The sequence below is a fragment of the Pogoniulus pusillus genome, chromosome 30 (genome assembly GCF_015220805.1).
Source record: "Pogoniulus pusillus isolate bPogPus1 chromosome 30, bPogPus1.pri, whole genome shotgun sequence".
Classification (NCBI taxonomy): domain Eukaryota; kingdom Metazoa; phylum Chordata; class Aves; order Piciformes; family Lybiidae; genus Pogoniulus; species Pogoniulus pusillus.
Window position 1 is genome coordinate 6,508,296 of NC_087293.1, and position 22,117 is coordinate 6,530,412.

The following is a 22,117-nucleotide window of genomic DNA, read 5'->3' on the forward strand; positions in this document are numbered from 1 at the left end:
ATAAGCTGCAGTAAAATCTGTTTCTAATTTATGGTAATTTGTGAGTAACCATAACAACAAGTAACTGCCAACAGCTGGGACAGTTCAACATGCTTGAAACAAAACTTCAATAAAACAATGACAGTGACCTTCCCATGTGCATGTGGGATAGGAGGGACCACAGCTTTGAGGGCCATTGCTACATCAATTAGGCTTTATACCATTACAGCTCAAAAACTGCTAATCCTCCTGAAATTCAGAAATCACTATTTGTGTTCTATTTCAATTAATTCAGCAAGAGCAGTATGCTTAGAAATCAAAACCAGATGAAATATACTCAGAGCTAAAATAAACCAGATCCTGCTTTTCCATAGTTCCTATTTTCAGAGTGAAATTTAAGGTAAGATTTATTTTCCTCTTATTCTAATCTGCATTCAGGGGCGTATTTCTCCCTTCCATGTGTTGGTCTAAATTCACAGCTCTGCAACAGTGATCTCACATGATGTCGTGACACAGGCACAGATCCAGTGAAAACAATGGCTCTGCTGGAGGTTTGCCATCTTAAAATATCTAAGCATCTGCCCAAGTGGACATATTCATAAACCAAGATAAGCATGACTTGTGTTAGCCTGCAGTTTTGATTCCAAATTTTTTCAGTTTCTCAAGTACCTACCATACACAGGGGCTCTGTGAACAGCAGGTCTCCTATTAATGATGATGGAATGGCTTAGGTTGGAAGGGACCTTAGAGATCAAGAGCAGTGTGGCCAGCAGGGCAAGGGAGGTGATTCTGCCCCTTTACTCCGCTCTCTGAGATCCCACCTGGAGTACTGTGTACAGTTCTGGAGCCCCCAGCACAATAAGGACATTGAACTGTTGGAGCAAATGCAGAGGAGGTCATGAAGATGCTCAGAGGGCTGCAGCAGCTCTGCTATGAGGACAGGCTACAAGAGTTGGGACTCTTCAGCCTGGAGAAGAGGAGGCTTCAAGGAGACCTTGCAATGGCATTCCAGTATCTGAAGGAGACCTACAGGAAGGCTGGGGAGGGACTATTTACAAGGTCTTGTAATGACAGGAAGAGGGGTGATGGGTTTAAACTGGAAGACGGGAGATTCAAACGAGATGTTAGGAAAAGGCTCTTTCCAGTGAGGGTGGTGAGACACTGGCACAGGTTGCCCAGGGAGGTTGTGGCTTCTCCCTTCCTGGATGTGTCCAAGGTCAAGTTAGACAAGGCCTTCAATGACCTGTTCTAGTGGGAGGTGTCTCTGCCTGTGGCAGGGGGTTGGAACTGGATGATCCTTGAGGTCCCTTCTAACCTAAACCATTCTATGATTCTATGATCATCTACTCTATCCTCCCAGCCATGAGCAGGGACACCTCTCAACCAGATTCAACCATTCAAGGCCTCACCCAACCTGGTCTTGACCACCCCCAGGGAGAAGGGATCCACAGCATCCCTGGGCAACCTATTTGAGAGCCTCACTACCCTTGTACTGAAGAATTCCTTCCTGAGATACAATCTGATGAAAAGCTACTATCAGACTGTGGTCATTTTGCAAACCAGTGGCTCCATTTCATTAATTATTTCCATGAGTGAAATAGAACAAGAACCATATAGGTAATATATAGCATCATAAACTGAGTGCAATTAGGTTAATCCAAGTTAAATAATTTGAAGTTACATAACATACCTATAGTCCAGAAATGCACAGTAAAGATGAACTCTGTTACTCTTATTTAGTGCTTGGCTGTACTGTCTGGGAGTCTGCAAGAAAGAAAATAGACACCCCGAAGGAATGTTTAAAAAGGACTAAACTCTGCAATTCAGCTACTTTAACTGTTTGCTGCTATAATAACTTCAATAGACTTACTCTAGATTAGCACACCATAACTGAAAACAAATTTTGTCAGCCTTTGTAGCTGTAACACGCTCTCCACACGTGCAGAGGCTGATATTCAGCCTTAATTTTGCACACTGGGATTAAAGCCTTGTCGCTTTGGGTGAGGAATCTATGTCCTCTTAAAGTAAATAGCAACCCAGGATTATTTACGGTGCATAAGCATAAATATATGTGTTAATTTTTGCAAGTTTTGTCTTCATGGGGTTTTGTTCTCATTGGCTAATAAACCCCTCATGTTTTAGGATTAGTATCTCTGAAATGTGTGCATTACAATGGCCAACTCACAGACATTTTCTTTCCACAAGAGTGCTTATTTTACCACGCGCAATCTAACTGAAAGAGCAATACCATCATTGAAGTTTTTGCTTTAACACATCTTAGCATTATAATGATATCATTTCTGTCTTTCATAAACAGGTTTAGCCACTACTTCAATCCCCTCCATCTAGTAAGCTTTGAGACCTCAACCTCCATTCTGTTACACCAGTTTAATGACAAAATACTTCAAATTATATTGGTGTGAAGTAATAGCTTGTGGTAGACAAAATATGCAAACTAGAGGGCTAATAGGATCTGCTTAAACCTAATACATCAACCCCCAGAGTCCACATTGTGCTAGACCCTACCTTAAGGCATTCTTTTAATTACAAGAGTCTTTAACATAAAAAAATCTCAGGTGAATTAACAGTCCTTGGATGACTACAACACATTCCCACTGTCAAGGCAAAAAATAACTAAGTATTGCTTTCTGTGTTCTGGAGAAAGAAGGACAAAAGCCCACTGCTGACACAACCAAGTGCAAGTCCCTGATGCAATTTTCTTTCTCCTCTCCCACAAGTTCCAAAACCAAGTGTCAGGCACAGGGTAGCACAGTTCTTCCTTACTAGCATTTCTGCCTAACCCAGGACACTCACACACACCTACTGGATTTCCACACACTTCAAGTAGCTGTGCTGTAGATAAGGCCATTTACTTCTTAACTCGCCTCAGTGGATAACATAAATGGAATTTTCTTATCTGCTTGAGCAACATCCCTGGACCAAACCTCCAGTTCCTTGACTCACCCAGGCCATCATGGAAATATCTGAGACTGCAAGTCAGACACTCACAGAAGAAGAAAGGCTGCCACTCAGCTGCTGATGTTCTCTGTCTTCCCCTTTGACACCATGTAGGCTTTTTCCCATGAGGGGTGCAAAACAAGCAATAAAATTTCATGCTCTCACAAGTGTGCCACACTCAGAAGTGATAATGGGAGGAGATTCTCATCCCTCAACACCAGGAAATACCTCACTGATAGCACATCCAACCTGCTCATCCCACTTCCTTTCCAGCTGCTGTGAGATAGATGTAGTAAACCCTAGCATATGATATTAATTAATAGAGAGGAGTTCTTCAGTTTTGGGCTCCCCAGTTTAAGGGGGACAGGGATCTTCTGGAGAGGGTCCAGCAGAGGGCTGTGAGGATGATGAGGGGACTGGAGCACTGCCTGATGAGGAGATGCTGAAGGACCTGGGGCTGTTAAGTCTGGAGAAGAGAAGACTGAGAGGGCATTTAATAAATGTCTATAAATATCTGAAGGCTGGGGGTCAGGAGTGGGGGGGAACAGGCTCTGCTTATGGCTCCCTGGGATAGGACAAGGAGCAGCACAGGAGGTTCCACCCCAACACAAGGGGGAATTTCTTTCCTGTAAGGGTCACAGAGCACTGGCACAGGCTCCCCAGAGATGCTGTGAAGTCTCCTTCTCTGGGTACTTTCAAGGCCTGTCTGGACGCATTCCTCTGTGACCTGAGCTAGACTGTATGCTGTGGTAGGGGGGTTGGACTCGAAGATCTCTTTGGTCCCTTCCAAGCCCTGACATCCTGTGATCTAGAAAAGCCCTTCCCCATTGCTGTCTGCCCCATGAAGGCTCTGTGCAACACCTCAGGATCAAACTGTGCCTTGCTACATCCATCAGTTCTGAACCTCCTGTTCCCTTTAGAAACTGCCCCACCACAAGCCTCACCTTTAACAGAAGCACACCTGCACACCTTCCAAAGCACAAAGCACCTATGAAATATAGGGTGTTTTTCAGTGACTGCTTCTCTCTCCTAATCACACCTCGTGCTGATCACAATACTCTTGAAGAGCACAAGTTGAGAAACTGCAGAAGACTAATGATCCATAACCTGGTGCTGGGAAGCTGCCTTCTGCAGCTTCAGTTAATTTAGAGTTTTGTTGGTAGAGTTCACTCTTTTACCAGCAGCGAGGGCATGTAGTGTAATGATTCTCCATTGCCTCTAATAATGTTATGTCCATCCTATCTATAGCTTCCCCAAGATAAGCAATTTAAAGGATCCATAGTTTGCAGTACAAATTACTTCACTATTATGACAGACAAACAGTGGCTAAAAGGGAAAAAAAGGAAAAAGAGAGAGAGAGATCTGCTCTCTAACAGATAAGATTGTACAATAGCTGTCATTAGTGATTCATAAGATATTTCTAGATGCATCTTGGTTCTTGACACACTAAATGGAAAGGGCACCACAGGGTCGAGTTGGAAGAAGACCAGTTGTATATCTTTTCACACAAATATATCCCAGATGTATGTTTTCTCCTCAATTAAGCATCTCTGGCAAGGGACAAATTATTGGGTTTGGCCATCTTTAAGTCTAAACACAGATGTCATCCATTAGACAAAGAAATACATCAGTGAGGCTATACAGTCTCTGAGCTGGCCAGAAGTGTGTGCATACCCACATGGAAAAAGAAGAGATAAATAATGTACATAGAAGAAGGGTCCATACCAATTTGCCTATTTGCTTCTCTTCAAGAACACGTCCCATTTTTCACACATACACACACACAACATTAGCCTCATGAGGCTTTTCAGAGCCATTCATGATAACTGCACAAAATTCTCATCTTCTCAGACTTCACTGAAACTCAACAGCAAAATTGTCATTGGAATAGTAACTCCCCCAATATATAAGAAACTGGGTGCAATGAGAGATAAACCCTCTCTGATCTTCAACAGCTCTACTTCAAAGTACTCTCTAATCTGTGAAATATGAACTGACTGCACCTCAATGATGTATTTTTTTAAATTAAACTGTGTGTGACAATTTATATGTGACTTGCATCCTGTAGCACTGAGGATATTGATTTAGTGACATCGATAACAGAAAGCTTAATACACAAGTAAGCTTTTACACTAAAAGATTAAGTCTCTTGAGTGTTTATAAAAGCCAGTGAAAGGACAATTTATGCAGCTTTTGGTAGTATGAAGGGGGAAGGTATCAGTGTGCTAAGCACTCCAGGATCTGGCATCAATTCTCCCTGCCAATGGCATCCTGGCCTGGATCAGGAACAGTGTGGCCAGTAGGATGAGGGAGGTTATTCTGCCCCTGTACTCAACACTGCTCAGGCCACACCTTGAGTACTGTGTCCAGTTCTGGGCTCCTCAATTCAAAAGAGATGTTGAGGTGCTGGAACATGTCCAGAGAAGGGCAACAAGGCTGAAGGACCTGAAACACAAACCCTGTGAGGAGAGGCTGAGGGAGATGGGGTTGTTTAGCCTGGAGAAGAGAAGGCTAAACCTCATTGCTGTCTACAACTACCCGAAGGGAGGTCGTAGCCAGGTGGGGTTGGTCTCTTCTGCCAGGCACCCAGCAACAGAACAAGGGGACACAGTCTCAAGTTGTGCCAGGGGAAGTATAGGCTGGATGTTAGGAGGAAGTTGTTGGCAGAGAGAGTGATTTGCATTGGAATGGGCTGCCCAGGGAGGTGGTGGAGTCGCCATCCCTGGAGGTGTTCAAGAAAAGCCTGGACGGGGCACTTGGTGCTATGGTTTGGTTGACTGGATAGGGCTGGGTGCTAGGTTGGACTGGATGATCTTGGAGGTGTCTTCCAACCTGGCTGATTCTATGATCCTATGATTCCCTAATCTAGGTGCTTTATATTTGTCCTTCTGTCTGGAGAGGGGCACATGTAGCCTCTTCAGAAAATAATTACATTAAAAGAGAAAAACAACCTCTTATCACTGAGAAACAGTGCAAACTCTGTCTGATGGAGCAGGTATCTCAAGGAGGGATTGTCTCTGTTTACATCATTGCTGCTTAGCATCCCTTACACTAACCACTGACTCTCATCTCAGTAAATTAGTCAGAAGCAAACCACAGAAACTCATTTTCTGTGTTGAGAGCATACAGAGGATATGCACGGGTGTGTGATAGGGGATACAGTTCTTACACTGCTGGGAACTAGGCACAAAGCCATGGTTAGTGGGTGAAGAGGCCAAAAAAGGGAGGTGGGGGCTGAAAGCTCTGCTGGAAACCTTCAAGAAAACCTAGTCACAGGAAATGTCAGGAATACAATTGCAGAAGAAAAATGGTCATCCAGCTGCTGCTGGAAAGGCTTGCCAAGGAAGGGAAGCCAAACAGAGGGTGGGGTGAACCTATATGAGATTAGCTCGTTTCTCCTCTCCTCCCCTGGATTTTAAAAGCAAATATTTAGCTATGTAGTGGTGGCCACCAAGGGAGGAGGGTGTGCACCTTCTAATTCAATGCGCATTTTTCTCCACTGTGAAGAATGACAAACCTATGGGTCAGATTTGCCATTGTTTGTGTTGGGTGTTGGATTTCCTCTCATCCAAAGTTGAGGATTTACCCTATTATATTCAATTTGGAGTTCACTTGTCTCTGTTTACAAAACACAGCATTTTGCCTAGTTCAGAGGCTTTGAAACTTTGTCTACTCAACCTCCAAGAATGCCATGGATTATTATGAGGATGGTGATAAAAGGGACTAAGACAAATAACCTTATCAGTACGGTTGTGTCTTGGGCACACAACCCCACTGAAATATTCTTACAGGTGAATAAATCAAAAAGCACCTTTAATCCTGGTTTATGGATTAAACTAGAGACTGAAATTATGGTACTGATTTCAGGATTTCCTGTCCTGGCAGTGACATCCTGCCTGTTAAAAGGATCTGTCCAGTACACCTGGTTTATTGACATCACTTTCCACCTTATATGAGCTACTTCTAATTATCTAGAAAAGTAAAACTAAGATACATTCATCTACTCAGTTCCCTTGAATAAGACAGACAAAAAGAAAGAGAGAAAGAATGATCATTTATTCCTGCAGTAGCTGTATATGCTGTTTTCTTCCAAGATATGAGACAGCTGCATTGCCAGCAGACCTTGGGCTTAGATCACCCAACTATATATTAATTTAGAGTCTTCTTGACTGATCCACTCTAAGATATGACTACCATAGGTAATGAAAAAAAAAAATATAACAACCTGTACGAAAAGGAACTGGGATCTGCTAGAGAGCCATAAGGATGACTAGAGGATTTGGGCATCTCCTCTATGGAGAGAGACTGAGAGCAGGGCTGTTTAGTCTGGAGAAGACTGAGAGGTGACCTCATCAGTGTGTACAAATATCTGAGGGATGGGCGTCAGGTGGATGGGACCAAGCTCTTTTTGGTGGTCAGCAGCAATAAGACAAGGAATAACAGCTACAAGCTTGAAAATAGAAGGTTTCAACTCAATATTAGCAGAAACTTCTTTGTGGTGGGGGTGACAGAGCACTGGAACAGGCTGCCCAGAGATGCTGTAAAGTCTCCTTCTCTGGGTACTTTCAAGGCCTGTCTGGATGCATTCCTCTGTGACCTGAGCTAGACTGTATGGCCCTGCTCTGGCAGGGGGGTTGGACTCGAAGATCTCTTTGTTCCCTTCCAAGCCCTGACATCCTGTGATCTAGAAAAGCCCTTCCCCATTGCTGTCTGCCCCATGAAGGCTCTGTGCAAAACCTCAGGATCAAACTGTGCCTTGCTACATCCATCAGTTCTGAACCTCCTGTTCCCTTTAGAAACTGCCCCACCACAAGCCTCACCTTTAACAGAAGCACACCTGCAGACCTTCCAAAGCACAAAGCACCTATGAAATATAGGGTGTTTTTCAGTGACTGCTTCTCTCTCCTAATCACACCTCGTGCTGATCACAATACTCTTGAAGAGCACAAGTTGAGAAACTGCAGAAGACTAATGATCCATAACCTGGTGCTGGGAAGCTGCCTTCTGCAGCTTCAGTTAATTTAGAGTTTTGTTGGTAGAGTTCACTCTTTTACCAGCAGCGAGGGCATGTAGTGTAATGATTCTCCATTGCCTCTAATAATGTTATGTCCATCCTATCTATAGCTTTGTGTGCAAACTACCCTAGGGGATCCTGCATTGGCAGGGGGGTTGGACTCAACGATCTCTGCAGGTCCCTTCCTACCTCTAATGTTTTGTGATACTGTGAACTTAGCTTATGAGTAGGGAATTATAGTGCATTATGCATAAAAGACAGACCTTAAGTTGTTTCACTGTTTTCAAGAGAGTTATGCCAACACACATGTGCTGAACTAAGCAGCAAAATGCTGTAGGCTCCTACAGGGTCAGCTTGTAAGCTCACTGAATGCAGAAGAGGAGGTTCAGGGGTGACCTCATTGCTGTCAACAATTACCCGAAACGAGGCTGTGGCCAGGTGGGGTTGGTCTCTTCTGCCAGGCAACCAGCAACAGAACAAGGGGACACAGCCTCAAGTTGTGCCAGGGGAGGTCTAGGCTGGATGTTAGGAGGAAGTTCTTCCCAGAGAGAGTGATTGGCATTGGAATGGGCTGCCCAGGGAGGTGGTGGAGTTGCCATCCCTGGAGGTGTTCAAGAAAAGCCTGGATGAGACACTTAGTGTCATGGTCTAGTTGATTGGCTAGGGCTGGGTGCTAGGTTGGACTGGATGATCTTGAAGGTCTCTTCCAACCTATTTGATTCTATGATTCTATTTCATAATGGTACAATCATACAGTTTAAAAAATTACAAAAAGCTATGGTATTACAGAGGTGGACAACTGTGACAGACAACAATACAAAGGAAAAAAAATAAGTGAAATATCAGAGGCTACTAAGACACCCACAATTAGAAAAGGTTGCCCTATGTAATAGAATGCAGGTTGTGTTTCATCCTTCCTTTAATTGAGTTTAACAATTTTATCACTTTCCTCCAAAAATGTTGCTAATCAAATGCTGCACCAATAACCATCCCCAGTTTTCAGAGCTGTTCATGTAACAGCTGCTATATCCAGCAAGCTGTGTGAGAACAAAACAAAAAGTAATGCGAAAACTCATAAGCAACAGACTGAAAAATGTCTTGGCTGCTCTACTGGATAGCATTTTTCTAAAGAGAGAAAGAAAAGGAAGAGGGAAATGAAGAGGAAAGTTTTATGGTACTTCTTTTAATTACTGTGCACAGAAAAAAAAATACTTCTGAAGGTGTACAGCATCAGAAGATGCCTGGCAAGTCCATCATTTAAATAAAAGTGACATCCTCTTAATAGGAGACCATCTTTCTTATGGCACCAAACAAGAGGCTCCATCCAAAGGCTGCCAAGAAAACATCTGACCACTTGCAGAGCTCCGTGTGGGCTGTCAAACACAGTGTATATATAAAAGAGTTCCTTATGACCTGCAAAAATGGAAACTATTCATTGGCAATCATCCTTCTACAGCTTGCCTCTTTGATGCACTCCATTACCTGTCTGTAGCACAGGTAAGCTTCAAGGCACCTAGAAAAGCTGGGCTGGTGACTGCTGAATGTACTCGAGGTACAATATAATGACAAAATGTTGTGGTAGGCCTGATAGGCCCAAAAGAGGCTTATACATGTCCTGTCTTGCCTAGGCATGTTTTTCTGCTCCACCAGAGAGGCAAGCATGGGAAATGGACACAAAACCTGGAGCCATAGAGTCTGTATCCAAAGGGCAATTAATCTCAGCCCACATTGATAAAAGGAGATAGGCAGGTGAACAACCTGCTTTGCTTGCCTACTCTTTGCCTGCTCTCCCTGCTGTGCCCAGCCCTGCTGCTATTGCACACTGCCTTATTGCTTGCCTGCTAAACTCCACTGCTGCCAGTTACCAGAGCAGACTCTGGATGCCTGCACTTGATTGGCCTGCATGGCCAGCCTGACATCGTGCTGAGACTGCACACATCCTGCCTCTGCACCTGAAAGTCCTGCTTAGAATCCCTGGATGTATATACAGATTGCCCAGAAGGAGCCAGGAGACAAAGTTAGAGATTGTCTGCGTCCTTTCCCCAGAAGCCAGGAAGATCCAAGCCTCAACGTCCAACAGGACACAGTTCCCTGAAAGCATCTGGGCACTGTCTGCACTGTGGCCAGCCCCTGCGAGAGTAATAGTAATAATAATCTGTGAGTAAATGCTTAAATGCCTCTTTGCAATTCTCTACTGCCTTCTGCCACAGCAGAAAGAGCTTGAGCCCATCTAGTGGGCAAGTGGCATTTGACCACAGAAATAGTCTCTTCCAGTTCAATTAATGTTTCCATATTTTGCTGGTTATTACTAGACCTAGACATTATCCACAGAATGTTTCCATAACTGTGAAAGAACTGAAATATTGTTAAAATGAGTGGTTGGGGGTGGCCAGAGTTCTGAATAGCAAAATTAGTAAACAATATTAACTTGGGAAAATATCATCTTGCATTTATCAATTTCCCCTCCCCAACACAAAGTTAAAAGAGGAATAGCTCTTCTCTCTGGTTTGGGGCACTAAATAGCATAAAAGTTAACTTTTCCCAATCTGCTCAAGGAAAACTGCAATTATGGCAATGGAAGCTGGCTGCAACCTTTGAATTATAGTCTCCCTAAACACACATGCACAGCTCCTAAATGGCTTTCCTTTAATTTTACAGCTGAAAAAGTCCCACTCTGACATAAGACATTACAACAGCACAGCATCAATGGGTCAGTGTTAATGCCTAGACTCACAAAGTGCCTTCCCTCAGCCTCACTATGCCATGTATATTCTATGGATTCTTTCATACATCCCACAGTTTCAAAAACTTCAAATAAATAACATATTTCTTCCCCTTCTCTTTGGTCTGGGTGTACATGGGCATGATGAGTGTTTTGTATGTGTTTGTAAACACTGGGCAGTGGCAAGTATTTGCATGCCAAATTGTTTCAGCTTGGAAGCCAAAATTATTTGAGATGCAGTACTGCAGTGCAAAACCATGCCAAATTCCCACTGACTGCAATCTGAGTTAATAATGCTCACAACACTGTTGAAAAGCATGCTAATAAATGGAAAGCACAGGAAGGTTGAAAAACAGCCACAGAAAGAAGGTGGTTACTTGTCACTAGAGATGTGTGGAGCTGATTACATAGAATCATAGAAACATAGAATCGACCAGGTTGGAAGAGACCTCTAAGATCATCCAGTCCAACCTAGCACCCAGCCCTGGCCAGTCAACTAGACTGGCACTAAGTGCCTCATCCAAGCTTTCTTGAACGCCTCCAAGGATCGTGACTCCACCACCTCCCTGGGCAGCTCATTCCAATGGGAGACATGCACTAACAGAAACTGCAGGATGAGGACCTTTGAAATTCAATCTGGGTAGCAACCAAATGACACCAGTAAATATTTGATGTTCAAAAATTTTAAATGCCAGTCACTGAGAAACAGAACCCAATGTGGCAGCCTTTCCTGAAGTAAACACCAATAAACACAGGCTTGAACAGATGATTTCTATTAAAAGGTGCCTAATGCTTAAATGACCCAATGCAGAGCTGTGGAGCAAGAAACAATGTCTAGGTAATGACAAGAGCTGTGACAGGGACCAGAAGACAAGCGTAAAGCATAATCCCTTTAAAGGGATGCAGAGTTTTAAGAATACTTTTGCTATTAGGTAATATTTCCACAATTCTTAGTTTCCAAAACAGTGCTTGGACTTTCCTCCTGATGACTTTTTTTTTCTCTTTAAGAAGAAGAGAAACATTTGCATCAGAAGAGAACCAGAGTGTACAGAGAAGGGCCATGAGGATGCTCAGAGGGCTGCAGCAGCTCTGCTGTGAGGACAGACTGAAAGAGTTGGGGCTGTTCAGTCTGCAGAAGAGGAGGCTCCCAGCTGACCTTCTTGTGGCCTTCCAGTATCTGAAGGGGGCCTACACAAAAGCTGGGGAGGGACTTTTGAGGCTCTCAGGGAGTGACAGGACTCGGGGGAACGAAGCAAAGCTGGAGGTGGGGAGTTTCACACTGGACATGAGGAGGAAGTTGTTGAGCATGAGAGTGGTGAGAGCCTGGAATGGGTTGCCCAGGGAGGTGGTTGAGGCTCCATCCCTGAAGTGTTTAAGGCCAGGCTGCATGAGGCTCTGTGCAGCCTGATCTAGTGTGAGATGCCCTAGTCTATGGCAGGGGGGTTGGAATTAGATGAGCTTTGTGGTCCCTTCCAACTGTGACTGATTCCATGATTCTATGAACCATTCGAGACAGGTCTAACATTTAAGCTGCAGTTGTGAATTGTTTGTACTTTGGCTTTTTATCTCTTTTAGCAAAGCAATGAATGATGTAGACTTTATCATCATTATTTTTTCACAACCAATGATCTAATTTCTCTTATTAGAACAATAAGTCTTAAACCAGTACACCATGTTACTTGAATGGGGAGAAATTAAATCAGAAAGAAGAAACTGGGACAACTGAGCACTTGGGCACCTGAGAGGTTGTGCCACAGTGCTGGTGGAGGGCATCAAGACAAATGGGCAGAGTCTGAGAGTGTTTGCTCTGCACAGTCACTCACATCCCAAACAAGACATGCCTGGATTTTTCATAACTAAAATTCATAAAACTCAGCTGAAACTGAAACCCCATAAACCAGAGGTTCAGTACCTACAAATAACCAGCACTGGCAACAGCAAGAAGTCACACTGAATTTAAACCCAACACAAGCTACACAACCCAACAGCAATAATAAGTCTCACTGAGATTGTTTTGTTTCAATTTTATGTAATTTTCTGCCAAAACACAAATAAATTCTGAATTAGACTCTGCTTCCCACAAGACTGCAAGTAATAGTTTTAAGAATCAATCAGCATTCACTCATATTTACTATGGAAGAGGCAATTTTTCACACAAGAAGCACATAGCAGTTAACAGGAGATAGGTTTCCAAGTGAAGAATCAATATGCATTACCTTTTCTAAGTAGACAAAAAGAAAAAGCACAAAATGTCCTAATTTTCCTGCACAAAACCCAAACAAAGTCTGTGTCCTTATTTTTGAAGAACACAAGGACTTTTACAGCCTGGAGCAGTGAAACATTAAAATTTAACACATTCTGAGTGATGATAACAGGAATAGTGAACTGTTTATGGAATAGTTGGGAATAATGTGTTTAGCTTCTTTTATAAAGACTTCCATTCCCTCTGCACTTTACCTCCAAGGACAAAAATAGCTTCAGGGAATGGGTAACTTCAGGAGCCTGGGATTTCAAGAGGTCTGCTATGGTCAGAAATCACTCACAAAGTAAGATAAAGACAGAAGACACCATGGAAATAGGCAAGCAGGCCAGGGCTGCTGGTCCTGGGGAAGGTTCCCCAGACTTCCTTTAGGAGCCTGGTTAAGCCAGTGAAGCTTTAAGCAGGAGTCCAGCTAAAGCAGAAACCTGTATGCTGTGGGCATACCTGAATAAGCATAGGCTTTAGAAACCCTTGGTGAGGAGGAAGACATAGCAGGAAAGCAGCAAGAGTTAAGTGAGCACCCAGAGAGTGAGATCTTCAAGGCACAGGCACAAAATACTTATTTTGTGTGCTGAGCAGGTAACTAGAAGGGAGTGTGTCCAGAGAAGGGCCACGAGGATGCTCAGAGGGCTGCAACAGCTCTGCTGTGAGGACAGACTGAAAGAGTTGGGGCTGTTCAGTCTGCAGAAGAGAAGGCTCCCAGGTGACCTTCTTGTGGCCGTCCACTATCTGAAGGGGGCCTACACAAAAGCTGGGGAGAGACTTTTTAGGCTATCAGGGAGTGACAGCACTAGGGGGAATAAAGCAAAGCTGGAGGTGGGGAGATTCAGCCAGATGCAAGGAGGAATTTGTTGAGCATGAGAATGGTGAGAGCCTGGAATGGGTTGCCCAGGGAGGTGGTTGAGGCTCCATCCCTGGAGGTATCACAGTATCACAGTATCACCAAGGTTGGAAGAGACCTCACAGATCATAAAGTCCAACCCTTTACCACAGTGCCCAAGGCTGTTTAAGGCCAGGCTGGATGAGGCTGTGGGCAGCCTGCTCTAGTGTGAGGTGCCCTTGCCCATGGCAGAGGGGTTGGAACTAGCTGATCCTTGTGGTTCCTTCCAACCCTGACTGATTCTATGATTCTGTTTATGACACAGGCATGTTAATATGAATAAAATTGTTCTCCTTAAGGACATACTAGCTTCTTCAGATGTCAGAAGCCACTTCATCAGCTTCAGTGAGAGTTTGATCAGATCTATACTGCATTTTTGAGAAAATAATAAGATTTTGTGAGATATTCAGTTGGCACATAATCAGAAATCTGTAGAGTTCTCTTTGCTGACACTTCTTCCCAAACAAAAGACCATATTCTAAAAAGCCTTTTGAAGACATGATTTAATGAAAGCTTTAGGGAGAATTTTAATAGCTGAAGTCAGAAAGAGAGTACCAGGCTTAATAGCAGAAAATATTTACCACTCAGTACAACTGTTGCTAATATTTTTTCCTAGGTTGGATTTATATGTTGGCATTTTCCATTCTCATTAAAATCCTGGCTATTCCAACGTTGCCTCTGAAAAACAATGCCTCACATTCTTTGTGAATTATATGTGGCAGCCTTTGTTTTATATTGACCCTTTCAGCTCTTACATCCCTTGACTAGCTGCTAACCATTTATCCTTTCTCTGGCTGCTAATCTCCGGGGAGCGGGTGGGACAGGCAGTCAATGGAAGCGATGGAGTATAAATAATGACAGAGTACAATAAGCATTCCAGTTGCAATGCCACAGCTCATGACAAAGACTTTCAGAACGACACAGCACACAGTCCTTCTATGATAAGGCTGTTGTAAGCGGACTGGAAAATATGACAAAGAACTTAGGCTTGCTTAAGGCCAAAGCTATTCAGGCCCCCTAGGTGAGATAAGGGAATGTTTATTCTGTGTAATCAAAAAAATCACTGGGAGTCAGAACGTTTGGGTTTATTCCCAAATTCATTTTCCCCCTGTGACTTTTCACAGGTTCTTTCTTGTCTCTGGGTGTTTCATTTCACATTCATTACCCTACCTATTTAGTCTGTAATGTCTCAGACTAATGTATGACTCCTCTATCTTATTATGCTTTGCACGGTGGGACCCGAGCTGAAGTCTGTAGAAGCCTATGTTTGCACACAGCCTAATACCATGGCATTTCCTCATAGCAGCTGGGGATCATCTCAATGCCTCCTTAAGTACCTGGTGAACTCGAGGGCTTCCTTTCCCCGATTTCTCTCTCCCCAAACTCCAAACAGGGAGATTCATAGCACTGCTTCCTTCATTCTAGTTCTAGCCAACGTACAGAAAACTATCTGAAGCAAAGAAAAATTAATCCCAACAAAAATGTGCAAGTTTTCTACCACACTAATAAGCTGCAGCAGAGAGATGTAACAAACTCTTTTGCAAGACTCTCTGTTCCTTAGACCTTAACATTCCATTAAGATGCTATATCCTCCTGACCAGATCTTTCTAGGATTAAACTCTCAGGTGGTTTTAGGTTTGGGGGGTTTATTTCCCCCCCCCCCCCCCCCCTTCACCGAGGAAGAAAAACTCTCAAGAACATTTACATGTTTCTGATTCTTATTTGAATCTTTCCTCCCATTCCTGTACCTTTGCCAAATGTGAGTTGTCTTTTAGTCTGTTGCGTGAATAGGGATGACATTCACACAACTACTTAGTTTAGTGTCATTTTTCACTCACAGGAAGTGTCAGGGTGCCAGAACTATTTGATTTGTGCATTGGCCTGATCCAATGAATTGAGAACCAGTCTGGAATTGGGCCTGGTCCATTAATTTCTGCTACAAAGTTGAGTAACAGGAGACTAAGCCATTGAGTTCACTTTTCAGATGGGAAAATGGGAGTCAGTGGAACTCTGTGTATGTCTGCAGACATAAAGCAGATAGAGACATTGTTGCTGATAGAGCAGCGACAGAAAAACAGCCAACTGTAATTTAAGGCAGAGCCCCTGGCTCTGCTGTAGAGCTGCACAAGGACAGTGTCAAGAGGCTGCAGCACTGGCACAACCACTCTACTCCAGCTCTGCACAGAGCCTGGGGCAGCCTGGGCTGGCAGAGAGGCTGCAGAACCCAGGCACTGCTCTGCCCAGCACTCAGGACTGTAGAAACACAACCACGAAGACAAATTCAAGGCTGTGTTTTCATAGGCAGAATAAACGCAGCAGTGCTAAGATGAAAATCTGAATTTTCAGTGTGAGTTTGGTTTTTTCTCAGGACAGTCAGGATGAGCTGGGGTACTATGAGCCTTTCAAGCTTTTCAGCACTTCACAAATACCACCACGTTTTGTTCTTTTTCCTCAGCTAAATGTTTAGACAAGCATTTGACCAAGAGAGATGTGTGAAGCTGTACAGAAGAGCAGGGGAAAGAAACCTATAGGAAGCCCAGGAGGAGGAACAAGCAGCCCAAGGAAGTACTACAGCCTGCCAGCTGGTTCACCTGGGCATAGCATAAAGTGCTACACAAAGTGATCTTCTGCCATGAATTTGAATATCTCCATAATCAGTCAGGTCCCAGTTTGCCCTCTTTGTCTGGAGCTAATTTTTTCCAAGTAATTCCTGAAATCAGCAATGAGTCCCTCTGGAAACTGATCTAATGGTTTAAGGAATGCGGCCACAGTCATCAGAGCTTTGCGAAATCTTCAAACTCACTTGTCAATTAGTACAACAAATGAAAATGAGCAAGGACTGAGAAATCTGACATTCTCCCTGCTGTGGAATTGCTGCTACACCTCTTGCCTTTCTCTTTCTTGCTCTTCATTGGAATATCACTCTGTGGTAGCTTGGATTTTTAAGCATCTTGACAAGATGTTCTGGACAGCAGTTAAGCAACATCCCAGAGCTGCACATTCTGGAAAGCTTCTGTGACGCGGGCACCCTGCAAATCATTTGACATCTCCTCTTTTCCTGCTTTATCTTTACATGAAATGTATTGCACAAATAAAGGAAACGCTTTTTGATCTAGCAAAATTGTAACCATTTGTCCTGGTAGGGCGTAAATCCTGCCAGACCAGTTTAACCCTTGCTCTCCTCCTCCTGTTGTGGCATCTGGAGTTGAGTTAGATGAGCAAACAATAAGGGTTTGGCCCTAGCAAAGCCTTGAGGGCTAGGGGGCTTAGCACCATGTGTCAACCCCAGCTCCCTCAGCCTCTCCTCATAGGGTTTGTGTTCCAGGCCCTTCACCAACCTTGGTACAAGCTGTGCTTCTAGAAATAAAGCTCTTGATACTCCAATAAAATTATATTAACTTATCCATTGTTGCCATTATATGGCCTATCCCTAGAATATTCACCTCTCCCCTAAAACTTCTACTTCTAAGTTTCTTTGGTCTAAGTTTTTTTATGTCTGAGCTAGAAATCTAGCTCAAACAGCCACGACCATGCACGAGCATGTTCTTCTCTATTCCCATAGCAAAGGAATGCAGGCCTCAGTTTGCATTCACCTGGAGAGGAATCCAGTACCAATTCAACTGTTTGTCTCAGAGGTGGAAGCACAGTTCAACAATCTGTCACTCAGTGATTCACAATACATTGAAGAAAGGCAAAGCTCCAGAGCATATAGAATTAATCGATGACATCATTGTGTGGGGCCAAACTGCTGAGGAAGTCTTCGGGAAAGGTAACCAAATCATTGACATTCTGTTGCAAGCAGGTTTTGCCATGAAGAGAGACAAGGCCAAAGGACCTGCCAGAGAAATGATGCTGACTGCATCACTTCATTTATTGGGAGAATTGCAAAGAAATTCAGAAAACTTACAAACCAAAATTGAAAAGCCTCCAGCAAAGTGCTGCATGACAGCAGCTTTACAGGGCTCACAAGCACACCTTCTGCTCCCACTGAATCTGGCAGAGAAACTCCCAGTGCCTTCAGCGGCTAAAGGCACAGTACTCAAGGTGAGAGGCCTTGAGCACAAGCCCTATGAGGAGAGGCTGAAGGAGCTGGGATTGTTTAGCCTGGAGAAGAGGAGGCTCAGGGGGGACCTTATTGCTGTCTACAACTACCTGAGGGAGGTTGTAGCCAGGAGGAGGTTGCTCTCTTCTCTCAGGTGGCCAGCACCAGAACGAGAGGACACAGCCTCAAGCTACACCAAGGGAAATTTCGGCTCGAGGTGAGGAGAAAGTTCTTCACTGAGAGAGTCACTGGACAGTGGAATGGGCTGCCCGGGGAGGTGGTGGAGTCGCCGTCCCTGGAGCTGTTCAAGGCAGGATTGGACGTGGCACTTGGTGCCATGGTCTGGCCTTGAGCTCTGTGCTAAAGGGTTGGACTTGATGATCTGTGAGGTCTCTTCCAACCTTGGTGATACTGTGATACTGTGTGTGATACTGCGATACTCCCTTTCCATTGTGATTAAGAGTGATTAAAAAGACAGTCCAGTTTTAGGACTCAGTGTCTCAAAACACCACAGCAACTATTGCAGTGTCATCTGAGTGCTAGTTTGAGATGCTTTATGCATGGTGACTTGTTTCTTTTGCTTAACATGTTATTTCTGGAAATATTCTTGCTAGCATCCATGGGAATATTTCCAATGGGGCAACATTTCCAATTACGACCTCCTTTTATAGTTTATAAGTGCTGTGGCTGACAGCTTGAGAAATAATGTCTTTTTTAATACACAGATGATGGTTAACCTGATACAGGGTGCTACACAGTCCAAATAAGTCAAGAGATTCTTTCCAACCATTACTTATAGCTTAAGAAATTTCAGTACCCTCATAACCAAAGATGACACATGCTGTGCATATCTATCTCATGTCTGTATCATCTACTGCATATTTAGGAATGACTAAAAGATGATTCATTTAAAAAATGCAAATTCATTTTTTACATGGCTGAGAGGCTCTTTCACAAACTCTTGCAGTAAGTAATTTAAAATCTTGGAATCTGAGAATCAAGCAGGTTGGAAAAGACTTCTAAGATCGTTGAGTCCAACCTAACCTTCTAATTAACTAAACCATGGCACTAAGTGCCTCATCCAGTCTCCTTTTAAACACCTCCAGGGATGGTGACTCCACCAGCTCCCTGGGCAGCCCATTCCAATGCAAATCACTCTCTCTGTCAAGAACTTCCTCCTAACACCCAGCATAAACCTGCCCTGGCACAGCTTGAGGCCGTGTCCTCCTGTTCTGTCACTGGATGCCTGGGAGAACCCCCCATCTGGCTACCAACCTCCTTTCAGGTATTTGCACAGAGTAATAAGGTCTCCCCTGAGCCTCCTCTTCTCTAGGCTGCACACCCCTAGCTTCCTCAGCCATTCCTCGTGGGACTTGTGCTCCAGCCCTCTCACCAGCCTTGGTGCCCTTTTCCAAACACATTCAAGCACCTCAACATCTTTCTTAAATTGAGAGGCCCAGAACTGTACAAGGTATTCAAGGTGTGGCCTAACCAGCACTGAGTGCAGAGGGGCAGAAAGACTTCCCTGGTCCTGCTGGTCACACTAATAATTAAGTATTTCTAAAGATGGAGAAGAGAAGAAAGAAGAAAACAACCCTCCCGGGAGATGTACATAGATTCTATTCTGTACAGTAAGTTATCGGTGGTATCATTGAGATTCTTGCACTGCCCTGCACACAGAAGTCTTTTCTGGAGCTAATGGGAACGTCACACAAGTACTTTCATAAAACTGAGCCATGAGGCTGCAATTTGCCTAGAGGGGACCACAATCACTGTGGGGGTGGCCCAGGTGCTGCCACTAATACATCAAAAGTTTAAAGCACAGGGGTGCAATAGCCTGGAGCCTCAGAACAAAGAAAAGGGATGTCATTTAAATGCAGTCCTCTAGTTTATGGACAGCCTTTCATTATAGTCTCCTGCTACACAGACTCAAAAAGCCGAAGAGCCTGGGGAGAGGAATGGAAAGATGGGAAGAAGGAAGAGGAAACACATCTCTTTTGCATGAAGCCATAAGTTCATAATCTGTCTAAGAGTAGTTCACATTAAAGGAATGGGAAAAAAAATCAACTTCCAAAAGAAGCAAAGTCCTATCTGAAAAATTATCTACCAACATCATGGGTCTTCTTTAAACTGTGTGGCACCTCTGGTGCTATTCAGTATGTTAGGTACATTTTCAGCAAGCTGCACTCAGTGCAGCTCAGAGAATCATTTCTCACCAGCAAAATACTGATCCAATCAGACTTCTTTTAGAGTTTGCCTTGGTGTACCTTTAGTTCTTTCCACATTCAACATCAGTGGTGTAGGAAGAGCAACAGAACTGAAAGGCCACATCCAGTGGTCTCAGGTGAGTCAGTATGTTTCAAGAATTTCTAACCTTGTATGTCTGCAACCTGTAAAAGCAGCTTTAAACATCTGGGCATTAAGGATGTTCAATATGACTTTTACTGCAAGGAGTTTTTACACAGTTTTATAAATGGACCTGACATCATCATGCTTAGCCTCACTGTTGCACTGGACCTATGCAGAGCTTCAGGATGAGCACAGCTGTAACTGAAACTGAGCTGTAACATAAATCAGCGAGTGTCTGTGTGTCCAACCCAGTCTGCCTACAAAGTGAGAATCAGTACAGTATTCATGGATTGATCCCAAGATCATTTAAACCAGTTGCAGTCTTTCTCTGGATTTAAAATAGTTTTGGAACATTGTCTCCATTACAGGGCCAGAAAAGTTCCTCATTAACACCCTCAGAGATTTCATATTCTACCAGATTTCATTACAGGAGAGTGCTGCCAGGCCAGCTTTCCAGCACCAGAGCCCTTTACAGCAGAAAGGTGGGGTCTGCTTCAAAGGCAGATTTTCCTTTCCTTTTTCTTCCTTTCTTTTTATTTTTTTTCTTTCAGGTTGCACTATTTTCTAGCTGCTTGGCTTTGACTCAGGTACAGGTTGCCCTATTGTATTCAAAGGAATAACCCGTTTAAGAGAATGTTCAAGACAGAAAAGCAGTTGCCATATGCAATGGCTCCTCCCACTCCTGAATCTCTTCCATGGGCTCCAGCTGTATCCTCTTCCCAAAAGCACAATCAGATTTTCTGTGAGAAGGAATTTGCAGTTGTGTTGGCTGCACTGAGCTTAGATGTTGCTCATGACAGAAGAAAAACAAGGGAACTGATCCTGCATCACATAAAGATGTGAGTATCATCCCTACTTCAATCTCCAAAGATAAAGAAGGGACTATTTGGACATTAAAATTACACAGATCCTTTGGTCTGCACCAGTGTAGGGATCTTTTGACTGCTATTAGTAGAGATATTTAAGGGATGCAATATAGCTATCAGAAGACCTTGCACAAGAAGACAAGATAAAACACATGTGAAGACATCCAAAGGCAAAATGTAAACACTCTGGTGTATTGAGTAGCTATTTGATGCTCTGTTGAGGGCTATTAGATGCAATCTGTACTGCAGATGCATGTCCTATGCTTGAGGAATCAAGGCTATTAAAATACAGTTTCTCTCTAAATCCACATGCCAGTCGTCCTGCTTCTAGCTCCTTTTTCTTCCTTGCCCTCAAGGACTGACATCATAACAACAAGCCCATTATTTTTTAATTTAACAGAAGGAACTATGAAACTAATTCCAGCCTTGGGCAGTCCAGACAGCACTAATCTACTCTCATCCTTGGTGTATATTCTACAAATGAGATTGCAGCTAGATTGCATCTTTCTATCTACCACTGCAGAACTGGAACACAAGGCTCCTCTCTACACTAGGTGTTTAACAATGCCTCTGCCCCACTGGGAGCACAGTACAACGTTGAAAACCTAAAGATAAACCAAAGCATAGATGGTAACATAGTCTACATAATAGAATAACTGTACACAGCTACAGGCACCACACAGATTGCAGCACACAGCTATGTGGTACATGGATATTATAGGTTACAGCACTCACTAGACTTGGATTCCTTGACTTCAACTGACAAAAAATGACATCTCAGATATCTACTTTCATCTACTTCTTCCTAGTAATTAACACAGACAGTCTTTAATGTATGTTACACCAGGGGACTGCTATGCAACCGCTAATAACGCACGCAGGACAACAAACATAGCAATCATGAGACTGACATGGCAGTCCCCAGCTCCCCAGCATCAATTACTAACACAGCTTCTCTGACACAAGCTATATAAAGTAGTTTGCTGGCATGGTGAGGGCTGAGGGAAGGTTTAAAATATCCTCAGACTCCTAATGTGTGCAGATTTC

The 22,117-nt window shown here is 43.6% G+C and overlaps 1 protein-coding gene across 7 annotated transcripts in view; it reads right to left on the bottom strand.

Moving 5' to 3' along the window:
• ADGRD1 (adhesion G protein-coupled receptor D1) overlaps positions 1–22,117 on the bottom strand; it is a 185,560-nt gene that overhangs the window by 78,539 nt on the left and 84,904 nt on the right. For all 7 annotated transcript variants that reach the window (XM_064168719.1, XM_064168718.1, XM_064168720.1 and 4 more), the window contains exon 17: positions 1,670–1,743. In XM_064168719.1, coding sequence (XP_064024789.1) covers positions 1,670–1,743 — 74 coding nt within the window. The remainder of the gene's footprint in view (positions 1–1,669; positions 1,744–22,117) is intronic.